This window comes from Microcaecilia unicolor, unplaced genomic scaffold (genome assembly GCF_901765095.1).
Source record: "Microcaecilia unicolor unplaced genomic scaffold, aMicUni1.1, whole genome shotgun sequence".
NCBI classification, from domain to species: Eukaryota; Metazoa; Chordata; class Amphibia; order Gymnophiona; family Siphonopidae; genus Microcaecilia; species Microcaecilia unicolor.
Window position 1 is genome coordinate 164,194 of NW_021963070.1, and position 13,814 is coordinate 178,007.

At 46.1% G+C, this 13,814-nt stretch overlaps 1 protein-coding gene across 1 annotated transcript in view; it reads right to left on the reverse strand.

The window, feature by feature from the left end:
* LOC115458885 (cytochrome c oxidase assembly protein COX18, mitochondrial-like) overlaps positions 1-13,814 on the reverse strand; it is a 41,726-nt gene that overhangs the window by 26,438 nt on the left and 1,474 nt on the right. Inside the window, exons 2-3 of the mRNA XM_030188723.1 lie at positions 3,878-4,373; positions 1,257-1,357 (exon numbers count right to left, since the gene is read on the reverse strand). Coding sequence (XP_030044583.1) covers positions 1,257-1,357; positions 3,878-4,373 — 597 coding nt within the window. The remainder of the gene's footprint in view (positions 1-1,256; positions 1,358-3,877; positions 4,374-13,814) is intronic.

The following is a 13,814-nucleotide window of genomic DNA, read 5'->3' on the forward strand; positions in this document are numbered from 1 at the left end:
CCATCCTTATATTGGTAATGACATCACTGCAGGTCAGTGTTCTCTATCTCCATCTGCTGGTTGGCTGGGGAGCACAGCTCACTTGTCAGAACCGTTGAGGGGCCTGGAACTGGAAGGGAGGGAAGGAGGAAGGGAGGGACGATGAACCTGGAACTGGGAGGGAGGGACGAAAGTGCAACCGAGACGGAGGGACTGAGCGAGGGTGGTACCGGGACAGCCGGAGCGCGCAGAGAAGCCAAGTGCGGAGATGGCGGAGGCCATCCGAAAAACTACTAACGTGGACCCATAACGTTAAGGAGGGAGGGGACGCTCACTCACTTTAATGTCTGTTCCCTGACTTACAAAACCGTTCTTCAAACAACCCCGAGGCACTGCCCGCCCCTGTGGAAAACGCGCGGGTGTCAGAAACTGCAAGGAAGGGGGGACCTGCACCACGCACGGAATGGGTGGGGGACATCCCCTCGGACAGAACGGGGGAGGCCCTGCACTTCGGACGAAAAGGGGGGGGGGGGGGGTGGCCGGCCTGCACATCGGGCGGAAGGAGAGGTAGGGAAGGAACGGGTCATGGTAGTTGTAGCCACACACAAACACACACATACTCTGTCACACTGTAACTCACTGTCACACACACATTTGTATGGTATTTGAAACACACACTGCATCTCTCACACACAGAAACACTCTCTCACATACACACACTGTCTCAAATGTACACAATCCAAGGAAACACATACACACTCAGACATACACTGTAGGGAGCCTGCACGTCGGACAGAAGGGGGGCGCCTGGACCCTGAAACTGAGAGGGAGGGAGGGGGGTGCCGACCCTGAAACTGGGAGGGGACAGACCCTGAAACTGGGAGGGAGGGAGGGGAGACGACCCTGGAACAGGGAGGGAGGGGGGACCCTGGCACACACTCTCATTCTCACACATTGAGGCGTATTTTCAAAGCACTTAGACTTACAAAGTTACATAATAACCAATGGAACTTTGTAAGTCTAAGTGCTTTGAAAATGAGCCCCACAGACACACTCGCACCCAGTCTCACTTTCTCTCTGTCACACACACACACTCGCACATTCACTCTGTCTCTCACATAGTCACTCTCACACACACTCTCTCAAACATACACAATCCGAGGAAAACCTTGCTAGCGCCCGTTTCATTTGTGTCAGAAACGGGCCTTTTTTACTAGTATTAAAATAAAAGGTAATTTTTACTGTCTGCTTAAGCAGAAAATAAAGCACACACTCACCTGGCAACTCTTTCAGACCACCCTTTCTGCTTTCCGTAAACAGAAACTTCAAACTGGAGCTGTTTCACAAGATTTTCTATTTCAGGCTGTAAATTCTCCACCTAGTTAAAGAAAAGGAAGAGGCTACACATTCCACATGCGGTAACTAGACTGAAAAAAACCTAGCTGATTCCATAACTCACTACTATGCCACGCCTCTTCTCTTTCCTGATGCTGCACATCTCTGCCCCCCACCTCCCCTCTCTTAATGCTGTACCTCTCTGCCCTCCACCTCCCCTCTCCTGATGCTGCACCTCCCTCAACCCCTCATCTTCCCTCTCCTGATGCCACACCACCCTCTGCCCTCAACCGCCCCTCTCTTGATGCTGCACCTCCATGACCTTCCCACCTCCCCTCTCCTGATGCTGGACCTCCCTCTGGCCCCTCCTCTCTTCTTCTGATGCTGCACCTCCATCTGCCTCTTACCTCCATTCCTGATGCCACACGTCCGTCTGCCCCTTCCTGATCCTGCCCCTTTCTTTGCCCCCCCCCCTTCGCTCTCCTGATCCTTCTTCTGTCCTCCTTTCACTCTCCCTTCACCCTCTCAATCTTTTCCCTTCCTCTGTCCCTCTTCACTCTCCTGATCTCTTCACGCTCCTGCTCCTTCCTCTGTCCCCCTTTCACGCTTCTGATCCCTTCACTCTCCTGATCCTGCTCCTTCCTCTGTCCCCCTTCACACTCCTAATTCTGCTCCTTCTTCTGTCCCCCCCTTTTACTCTCTTGATTCTGCACCTTTCTCTGCCTCCCCATCATTCACTCTCCTGATTCTGCTCGTTCTTCTGTCCCCCCCCTTCACTTTTCTGATTCTACACCTCTCTCTGCCTCCCCATCTTTCACTCTCCTGATCCTGCTACTTCCTCTGTCCTCCCTTCACGCTCCTGATTCTGCTCGTTCTTCTGTCCCCCCCCCCCTTCACTTTTCTGATTCTACACCTCTCTCTGCCTCCCCATCTTTCACTCTCCTGATTCTGCTCCTTCCTCTGTCCTCCCATCACTCTCCTGATCCTGCTCCTTCCTCTCTCCCTCCTCCCTTCACTCTCCTGGTCCTGCTCCTTCCTCTGTCCCCCCCCACTTCTCTCTCCTGGTCCTACTCCTTCCTCTGTCCCCCTTCACTCTCCCAATCCTGCTCCTTCCTTTGTTCCCACCTTCATTCTCCCGAGCCTGACCTTTCCTCTGTCCCCCCTTCACTCTCCTGATTCTACAGTTCTCTCTGCCTCCCCCTCTTTCAGTCTCCTGATTCCACGCCTCATTCTGCCCTCTTCGCAAGATTAGCCAAATCCAGCATGGGGAACTGAGGCCAATGCCAGACAGACTTCTACACTCTGTATCCCGCAAATGGCAAAAAACAGGTGAAGCTTCAGCAACTCCAGTGTTGTAGATCACTTTATTGTCATGTGCTGCAAGTGAGGATGCTGTGCAGCTCAGGGGGGAGGGAAAACATCTTGACTGGTAAGTTGAATACTGTAAGCAACACTTGAGATGATATATGGTTCTAATCAAGACTCCATCATGTCTGGCTGCCTATATGGTTGGAATGATGGAGACTTGACAACCAGCGTTTAAGCATGACTGGGTCTGCATGCTCTAGCCACTTTGTTAGGCAGACTGGATGGACAATGTGGGTCTTTATCTGCCTTCATTTACTGTGTTACTATTAGGGGCTCATTTTCAAAGCACTTAGCCTTCCAAAGTTCCATAGGTTTCTATGGAACTTTGGAAGGCTAAGTGCTTTGAAAATACGCCTCACGTGTTACTGATCCCAGGCCTCAACCTGCCCCCTTTTTCCACTCTCTTGATCCTGCACCTCAATCTGTCCCCCACCCCTTCGCTCTCCTGATCCTTTTTCTTATTCTTCCCCCTCCTGCCCTCCTTTACTTTTTTGGTCAGGCTCCTCATTCTACTGTTTTGTCCTTCCCATATCCACTGATAGATTTCAGCAGTCAAGACGTCTTAAACCAGTGTTTCTTAAGCCGGTGCTGGAGTACACCTTAGCCAGTCTGGTTTTTGGGATATCCATGATGAATATGGGTGGGGAGGGGAGAGAATCACATGACTCAAACCTTCTGGAGGTTCAGATAAGTGATCCTGCACAAGACGAGGGTGCACAGAAGGTACCATAGGAGGCATACATTAACTATACAGTAACATTTGCCACTCCCCATCCCGTCTTACCTCATACTCTGAAAATCTTAACAGAGTGCAGCTTCATATCATCCTATTAAAACCATACAAACATAGTAACATAGTAGAAGATAGCAGATTATTATTATTATTTGTAGCATTTGTATCCCACATTTTCCCACCTATTTGCAGGCTCAATGTGGCTTACATTTGCCGTTATGGCGATTGCCATTTCCGGACCTGTATGGTCCATCCAGTCTGCCCAATAAGATAAAAACTCATAGAATAAGGCATGATGCAATACGACATATTTATACTTGATCTTGATTTCTCCTTGCCATTTTCAAGGCACAGAACATAGAAGTCTGCAAGGCCCTGACCTTGTTCCCAAACTACTGAAACTAAGCAGTGCATAATTGCATTAGACACCTCCACTTCACTCTGTGTGTCTTTCCAACCCACCTTGGCTATGATGTACATCTGATATATAGCTAGAGGTAAGGTAATAGCTGTCCTCAGTGCCACTGTGGCACAGATAATATTTGCCCACCATGGCAACCCGGACACCTCCTGCAGACTGGTCAGCATGTTCTCTGCCATGTGAACTGGAGCTGAATCAGCAAAGCTCTCATACCAGCCGAGCCTGCTGCTGTTGTCAGAAACTGATGCTGTTGAAAAATAGGCCAGCATCCCAGTTTTTCTCTGCCATGATACTGGCGTGCATAGTCTAGTCGGGCTTTTTCTAAAGGCTTTAAAAGAAAGAATGGGTGTGCCAGACACAAGTTGCTCCTTTCCTCGAGTGACAATCTGTTCAGTTCGAGCGGTAAAGACTGCAGAGGAAGTTGAAGCTTTCCAAAGAGTGTGTCTCTGTAAAATGAAGCCAAGTGCATATGGATGGCAGACATTGCAGCGTGGAAGGGCCACCATTCCTCCATACTTGCAGAACATCCTAGGGAACCTGACAAGCAAATTGTAAACTAGTTACAGAATGCATAGCAGAAGAAACTAGTTATTTCCATGGAGCAGAGAAATGGAAATAACTTTTAAGTGACTAATTCTGTTCAAACAGGCATAGAACAAAGCAGGGACTTTGAAAGAAACACTTTAACCTAAATCGTGTATTTAATAGTACATCCTTAGCATTGACTTATCAGTTCTTGAAGGACCTGTCATGTCAGCAAAGCAGAAGTCACATAAGCAGGACACACCCTGCTAGTTTACATTTTGGGATATCCATAATGAATATGCCCAAGACTATTTGCATTGCTCCCATTGCTTGTAAATCTCACTCATACACATATTCATTGTGGATATTCTGAAAAACAGACTAGCAAAGGTGTATTCCAGGACAGGCTTGTTAAACAACGACATTTAATACTATCAGTGGAGTGTTAGGTCCTGCTACAAAGCCTTAGAGAGGAAGTATTGCATATGGTCAAAATTAAAATTAAAGACATTATGGGCTTGCATTCATCCTTCAGTTCAATGAAAAGTACAGTGCCACAGGTTCATGTTGTAACAAGGGTTGGCTGTTCTCTGATCACAGCTGTAAACCTCTGCATCAGTAAACACTCCAAGGTCCATTTTCTGCATCAACCTGTCTCCTCCTCCTAAAAGAATAAGAATAGTCATAATAGGTCAGAGTAATGGTCCATCTAGCCCAGTACCTGCTTCCAAATGTAGCCAGGTCACAAGTACCTGGCAGAATGTCAAAGAGCAGCAATGTTCCACACAGAATTCCAAAGAGAAATGTGGAGAAGAACAGCAAAGGTATTCCTGTAAGACCCCTAAGCTTATCCTAAGAAACAAGAAAAATGATAGGGGGAGTAATCCTCAGTTTAGGGACAACTCTCAAGGGAAAGAGGATCCTGGAAAACAGGGGCATGCTACCCAGCCCAATAGAGGGGCGGACACAGAAGGGAGGATGTTGAGACAGGAAGAGGAAGATCTTGAGCCCATGGACTGTGAACAGACACCTTTTAAACCAGATGAAACTTCAGTAGAGATGGAGGAGACCTCAGTTCTACTGAACCTATGAAGTTAAGTTTGTGAACATTATCTTGCTTGCTTTATTTCTGTACAGAAAACAAGGCCGGAAGGTTTTGGTTTGAAAGGGTCAACAGCAGCTGCGGGTAGTTCCAGTTTGATGTCAAACACTAGGAAGGAGGAGGGCTGCACAGCCTTGGCAAAAAACAAGGCTGTGTTTTTGTTGAACTGGTGCTTTTTAATGTTTGGAGTAAGAACAAAAACGACAAGAGAAGGACATTAAATGACAAGAGAAAGACATTAGGTTTTCTGTTTCTCCATTAAAAAGGGCTCCTAGGGAAGGGGAATGGAGAAGGGGTGGATGGTGAGAGAGGACACCCTAGTGGTGAAATAATTTAACTGAGTACTGCATGAATAAATTGCTACTGAAAATAAGGCAGTGTTTTGGGAAATTTCTTTCTTTCTTTTTTGTTTTTGAGAATGAACTGTGTCATTGGGGGAAGGTCTGGTGACTTCCTCATGGAAGTGTGTGCAAGAACTGGAAAAGAGCAACCTGAGTGTTGAACTGGGACTTTTCAAAGCTTATATTGCAGATACCCCATGACAGTAGCAAGATTCCATGCAGAATCTCAAAAAGCAGCAAGATTCCATACAGAACCCCAAAGAGCAGCAAGATTCTATACAGAACCCCAAAGAGCAGCAAGATTCCAGGAAGAACCCCAAAAAGCAGCAAAATTCTATGCAGAACCCCAAAGAGCAGCAAGATTCCATGCTGGCCTCACTAGGCAAAACTTTCACATAAATAACCAGAGATTAGCTGCACTTGTGGTTCAATTGATATCACTTTCTTGTTTCTTCAGTCTGAATGTGTGCAAGCTCTACTTCCCGGCAGTTCTCACTAAACCCTAGGGTGGAGTGCCCAAAAAAAACTGAACCAGTAGGCGGTCCAGAAAGCAGCCCCTGGGGTTGTTAGTTAATTCAATGGGGCTCAAAGGGTTTCTTTAGAGGGATGAAGTGCAGTGGCTAACAGAACCATGTGCTAAATCATACTTTACTTGTATTTTGAACTTTCTTTATACCCAGAAGAGAGAAATTAATGTCAACCTACTGGGGATTAGTACTACTTCTGTTTAGTACATTTATTTAGTGGCATTACTGGGGAAGGTGTTTGAAGAACTTGAGGCGCAGGATCTTCATTGGGATTCATCCCATTCAGTACAGCCACGAGGCTCAGTATTGGTTCTATTCAGTATCTTTATTAGAGATGTTAGTTGGGAAGGTGTTTTAGCTGGAGGTGCAGGATTTCTGCTGGGTTCTGTCTCTGTTGGGGTTGGTACTGGTTCTGTTTATTAGAGATGTTAGTGGGGAAGGTGTTAAATTTAGCGGGAGGTACAGGATTTCTGTTGGGGAAGGTACTGGTTCTGTTTATTAGAGATGTTAGTGGGAAATGTGCAGGATCTCTGTTTGGTTCTGTCTCTGTTGGGGTTGGTACCAGTTCTGTCTCGTTATTAGAGATGTTAGTGGGGAAGGTGTTTGCGGAGCTGAAGGTGCAGTATCTCTTTTGGGTTGTCTCTGTTAGAGTCGGTACTGGTTCTGCCTCGTTATTAGAGATGTTAGTGGGGAAGGTGTTTAGGAGCTGAAGATGCAGAATCTTTATTAGGTTTCTGTTGAGGCAATGTCTCCACGTGGGTTATTTTTGTGCATAGCATAAGAGTAATGGACTTCATACCTAAGTCAAGCAGTGTGGATTATGATCTCAGTCTCCCAAATTTACTGCTATTGTGGCTAAGGGAGTTTCTTTCTGGAGTTCATGTGATATTACACATATAGGCAATTTATTCAGGTGTGCTTGACAATTCTTTTTAATGAAGCCTGTGGCACCCAAAACAATGAGGGTATGTGTCTATTGGGAGGGGGGGGGGGTCACTACTGGTTCTGTTCAGTATTAGTGGAGTATGTGTAGACTGGTTCTGATCAGTATTAGTGGCTATTGCAGGGTGGACAGTGGGCTTCCTGGAACAGGGAAAAGGGAAGGATTTTGATATGCTGCCTTTCTGTGGTTAAAATCAAAGCAGTTTACATTTTATATGTGACGAACTTATTTTGTACTTGAAGCAGTGGAGGGTTAAGGGGTCCTTTTACAAAGGCGCGCAAGCGTTTTAAGTGTGCACTAAAAATAAGCACGCGTTAATCATTAGCACATGCTAAAAACACTAGCACGCCTTTTTAAAAGGACACCTAAGTGACTTGCCTAGAGTCTCAAGGAGCTGCAGTAGGAATCCCAAGCAGTTCTCCTGGTTCTCAGGTACTGCTACTCCTCCACTCCACTCCTTCACTAACACTGATTAATTTTTGGGAAGGAACAAGATGGGGGTGGGATATGTCCTCTTTGTCACTTCTATTTTTCTTATTGACAGTGTAAGCAATCTGACACAATGGTCTCTATTGGATACTATATGTCGTCTCACAAAACTCTGTCATTTGTTGGCATGTTCATAGCAAGATCTTTTTGTGAGATTTAGAACGAAAATTGAGTACTGTCTAGTTTATTTAATTCACCCTTGACTTTACTAATTTTTTAAATATATCTCATTTGATGGATTTAATTTATGTTTCTCTTATTTTTCTAGTTGGGTGTGTAGCTCTTGAGGTTTTTTGTCTGTTTTTTTTTTTAAATAAAGTTAGCAAGAGATGATATATGACCTCTTAGTACAGCCTTTCCCACTTCCCATAATGTACATGAAAAAATATCAAGGGATTTATAGCACTTGTTATTTTTTTTTGCTGCTATGTGTTTGTTTTTTATGATTATGTATTTGTTACCTTATGAGGTGTATTTTCAAAGCACTTAGACTTACAAAGTTCCATAGTAACCTATGGAACTTTGTAAGTCTAAGTGCTTTGAAAATGAGCCCCATTGTGAACCATCTAGGTCAGTGATGGGCAACCTTTTGAGCTTGATGTGTCAAAATTCGCCAAAAAACCTAGCATAACTCGGGTGGTGTGTCACTTCGAGAAAAATCACTGCTACTAGGACCGCCCCGGGCCCCCCCTACCCAAGATCGCTGCCCACCCGAGGTCGCTGGGCCCCCCCCTCCACCCGCTACCGGGCCCAGAACTAACCTTAAAGCCTCCTTTCACGTCGCAGCAAGCAGCAGCAGGGCAGACCTCTCCTCCTTCCTTCTGTGCTCCGCCCTCGCGGACGTTACGTCAGGCGAGGGCGGGACACGGAAGGAAGGAGTGGCCTGCCCTGCTGCTGCTTGCTGCGACGTGAAAGGAGGCTTTAAGGTTAGTTTCCGGGAGCGAGGAGGGAGGGCGGACCCAGTGCATTTTTTGTAGAAAAAAAGGTGCCGGTACTCATTATGGTTGGGGTCACCACATATGGCTCCACCCCTATGATAGCCACACCCACATTAGCCACACCCCTTATATCAGCTCCAGTATACCCAGTGCAAAATAAGACAACAGATGTAAATTCTGAAATTGGACAAATTCCAAACACTAAAATGAAAATAAAATAATTTTTTTCTACCTTTGTTGTCTGGTGACGGTTTTCTATCCATACTGGTCCAAGTGTCTGATTCTGCTGCTCTCTATCTGTTCTCTTAACTCCGTTTCCAGGGCTTCCTTTCCATTTATTTCTTTACTTTCCTCCTTTCTTCTTCCATGTCCAGCATTTCTCCTCTCTCCCCGCCAACCCCTCCATCTATCCATGTCCAGCAATTCTCCTCTATCTCCTGCTCTCCTCTCCATCCATTTCCAGCATTTCTCCTTCCTCTCCTGCCATCCCATCCATGTGCATCTCCTTCCTATCTTCCCTCCCCTCCATCCATGTCCAGCATGTCTCCTCTCCTCTCCCCTCCCCTCCCATGTCCAGTGATTCTCCTCTCTCCCCTGCCCTCCTCTCCTATCCAAGTCCAGCAATTCTCTCTTCCCTGCCTTCCCCTTCCATCCATGTCCAGCAATTCTCCATTCTCCTCTCTCCCCTGCCCTACTATCCCATCCCCTCCATGTCCAGCGATTCTCTTTTGCCCCCTATCCTCCCCCTCCCTTCAATGTCCAGTGACTCGCCCCAGCCTCCACCTGCCCGAGATCATTCAAACCCCAGCCCCACTTGCCCATACACACATACCCCCAGCCCTACTTGCCCACACACACACCACCAGCCCACTTGCCCACACACACACACACACCCCAGCCCCACTTGCCCACACACACCCCCAGCTCCACTTGCCCCCACACACACACACCCCCCAGCCCCAATTGGCCACACAACCCCCCCCCCCAGCCCCACTTGTCCACACACCCCCCAGCCCCACTTGCTCACCCTCCCCTGCTGTTTGCACCGATCCCTGCCTCGTAAAACTTATTTTTTCGCGAACCGGCAGACTGAAGAAATAAAACAAACAGCTGACAGGCTTGCCTCCTTCGATCGCGTCGGCCGCTTCCTTTCCCTGCATTCTCAGCGTGTCCTGCCCTCGAGGAAAGGAAATGACATCAGAGGAGGGCGGGACGCGCTCAGAATGCAGGGAAAGGAAGCGGCCGACGCGATCGAAGGAGGCAAGCCTGTCAGCTGTTTGTTTTATTTCTTCAGTCTGCCGGTTCGCGAAAAAATAAGTTTTACGAGGCAGGGATCGGTGCAAACAGCAGGGAGCGAGCAGGGGAGCACTGGGCGGACCACACTGCGGCGGCGCCGCGTGTCATCGAAAATGACTACGCGTGTCAGTGCTGACACGCGTGTCATAGGTTCGCCATCAGGGATCTAGGTTATAGGTGGGTTATAAGCAATTTAGACAGATAGACGTCAAGTATTCTTGCCACTTTTTTAGCAGATTTATGAATTCTGCATTGTTCCGTAATTGTCCCTTCATACTTCACAGTCTAGAGTTCTTTTCTTTTAATCCTTTTAGGATAAGAGTCATTGGTGCATGGTCTGAGATTATCCCTTGTCTATCCAATAAAAGCATTATTTATTGGTTCAGTCTCTTTATTTATCATCGAAGTGAGTAATAGCAGAACTGTTCTGCCCTCTATTTGCGTGGAGGCAGATGATAGGATACATAGTAAAACTACAGATCTCTGTAGTTCCCTGTAATAGGCTCTTTCAGAGCACATGTCCAGTTCCCTGTGTTTTATGAGACTCTTCTTTCTATGGGCTTACCTTGTTCTCTGCGGATGTTGGCAAGTTACCCCCCCCCCCTTCCCTTCATCGGGTGTGTAAGAGTTAGTCTGCAGCATATCTCCTCTGTAAACTGACACTGCCTATGCTGTGTTCTGCTGCATGATCTTTTCAAGATTCTGTGACTTCATCAAAATTTCATCAGTGTAAAAGTATAAACAGCATCACTACTCAGCATATTGCTGCCATTCTCCCAGCCTCTTTTGCATGGAGAGCTAGTTGAGAAAAGACTCCAACTCTGCAAGGCAAAAACTCTTGTCTAGCATATCTGAACTAAGTTATTTTTCCTTGTTTGATAACTGCATTAAAGAAAATTTTAGTTCAAGAGTTCTGAGTTATCATAACGATGTTTTCTATACTCTAGTTTAAACTGCATGCTAGTCCAGTTGAGAGGGCAGAACAAGAACACTGGAAACGTGGATGAGCTCCCATTCAGAATGAATGGTTACAAGTATGGGATACAGTTAAACTGGAAAAACTGACATTTTTGTTAAAAGATAACATCAAAATATTTCAGGAAATATGGAATCCTTTTATTACAAACTAAGCATTACAATTTTTAAGTGCAAACTTTTTTCAAAATTGCATTATAATTCCTAAATGTAAACTTTATTTGTCAATTTGTAACATTAGATGGTCATACTCAAAAACATTACATCAACAGATTATTTTTGCTTTGATGATTTTTTACTGTGAAAAAAATCTTGGTATTATTTGAAACAGAATCTTGAAGAGGATACAGTACCTATGGAGCATCTCATATTGGGTAGATTTTACCAGCAAGTTTTTTTAAGTTGGTCAATTGTTAGTTGTATACTTTATTAAAATTGAAGGTGGACAAAGCCATGGGACCAGACAGGATCCATCCTAGGATATTGAGGGATACTCAGAGAGGTTTGGTGGGTCCTCTTAAAGAAATCCTTGGAGATGGGGGAAGTTCCTTGGGATTGGAGAAGAGTGCATATAGTCCCTCTTTACAAAAATGGTAACAGAGAAGGAGCTGGAAACTACAGGCCGGTAAGCCTCACTTTAGTTTTTGGAAAAGTAATGGAAGCAATGCTGAAAGAAAGGATAGTCAATTTCCTGAAATCCAGTAGGTTACAAGATCCGAGACAACATGGTTTTACCAAAGGTAAATTGTGCCAAACGAATCTGATTGAATTCTTTGACTGGGTGACCACAGAATTGGATCGTGGACGTGCGCTAGATGTAATCTACTTAGATTTCAGCAAACCCTTTGACACGGTTCCTCACAGGAGGCTCTTGAATAAACTTGACAGGCTGAAGTTAGGATACTACGAGGGGCATAATTGAATGGGGACGACCATCTCTAAGGGCACCCATCTCTAAGGTTGGCGCCACGAAGGGGCGGGGCAACCCGTATTATTGAAACAAGATGGACGTCCATCTTTCGTTTCGATAATACGGTCGGAGACGCCCAAATCTCAACATTTAGGTCGACCTTAGAGATGGTCATCCCCGGTTTTCAGCGATAATGGAAATCGAGGACACCCATCTCAAAAACGACCAAATCCAAGGTATTTGGTCGTGGGAGGAGCCAGCATTCATAGTGCACTGGTCCCCCTTCCATGCCAGGACACCAACCGGGCACCCTAGGGGGCACTGCAGTGAACTTCACAAATTGCTCCCAGGTACATAGATCCCTCACCTTGGGTGCTGACCCCCCCAACCCAAAACCCACTCCCCACAACTGTACACCACTACCATAGCCCTTAGGGATGAAGGGGGGCACATACATGTGGGTACAGTGGGTTTTTGGTAGGTTTTGGAGGGCTCCCATTTACCAGCACAAGTGTAACAGGTAGGGGGGGTATGGGCCTGGGTCCGCCTGCCTGAAGTGCACTGCACCCACTAAAAACTGCTCCAGGGACCTGCATACTGCTATGATGGAGCTGGGTATGACATTTGAGGCTGGCAAAGAGACTGGAAAAAATGTTTTAAAAAATTTGTTTTTTGTATGCTAGGGAGTTGGTGACCAGTGGGGGAGTAAGGGGAGGTCATCCCTGACTCCCTCTGGTGGTCATCTTGTCAGTTCTGGCACCTTTTCGAGACTTGGTCCTGAAAACAAAGGACCAAGTAAAGTCGGCCAAATGCTCGTCAGGAAAACCCTTCTTTTTTCCATTATTGGCCGAGGACGCCCATCTGTTAACCACGCCCCAGTCCTGCCTTCAGTACACTGCCGACACGCCTCTGGGAACTTTGGTCGTCCCCGCGATGGAAAGCAGTTGAGGACGCCCAAAATCGGCTTTCGATTATGCTGATTTGGGCGACCCTGAGAGAAGGACGCCCATCTCCCGATTTGTGTCAGAAGATGGGCGCCCTTCTCTTTCGAAAATAAGTGTGAAAGTGGTGAACTGGATAGGAGCTGGATGACAGACAGATGCCACATGGTGGTGGTTAATAGAATTCACTTGGAGGAAGGAAAGGTGAGTATTGGGGTGCCTCAAGGATCAGTGTTAGGGCTGATTCTGTTCAATATATTTGTGAGCGACATTGCTGGAGGTTTAGAAGGTAAGGTCTGCCTTTTTGTGGACGATACCAAGATTTGTAACAGAGTAGACACTCTGTAGGGAATGGAAAATATGAAAAAGGATCTGCAGAAGTTAGAAGAATGGTCTAATATTTGGCAATTTAAAATTCAATGCTAAGAAGTGCAAAGTGATGCACTTAGGGAGTAGAAATCCAAGGGAGACATATGTGCTAGGTGGTGAGAGGCTGATATGCACAGTCAGGGAGAGGGACCTTGGGGTGTTAGTATCAAGAGGATCTGAAGGCGACGAACCAATGTGACAAGGCAGTGGCCATAGCCAGAATGATGCTAGGCCATAGAGAGAAAGAGGAGGTGTTGATGCCCCTGTACAAATCATTGGTGAGGCCCCACCTGGGGTATTATGTTCAGCTTTGGAGGTCATATCTTGCTAAAGATGTAAGAAGTCTTGAAGTGGTCCAGAGAAGGCAACAAGAATGATGACACTTTCTCCAAAGGACATATGATCTTAATATGTATACCCTAGGGGAGATATGATTATAGATGTTTAAATACTTGAAAGGCATTAATATGAAAAATATTTTCCAGAGAAGAGAAAGTGATAAAACTAGAGGACAAGAATTGAGGCTGTGGGGTGGTAGCCTTAGGAGTAATGTCAGAAAATTCTTTTTCACGGAGAGGGTGGTGGATCTCAAATTAGAAAATGAATGATATAAAACACAAAA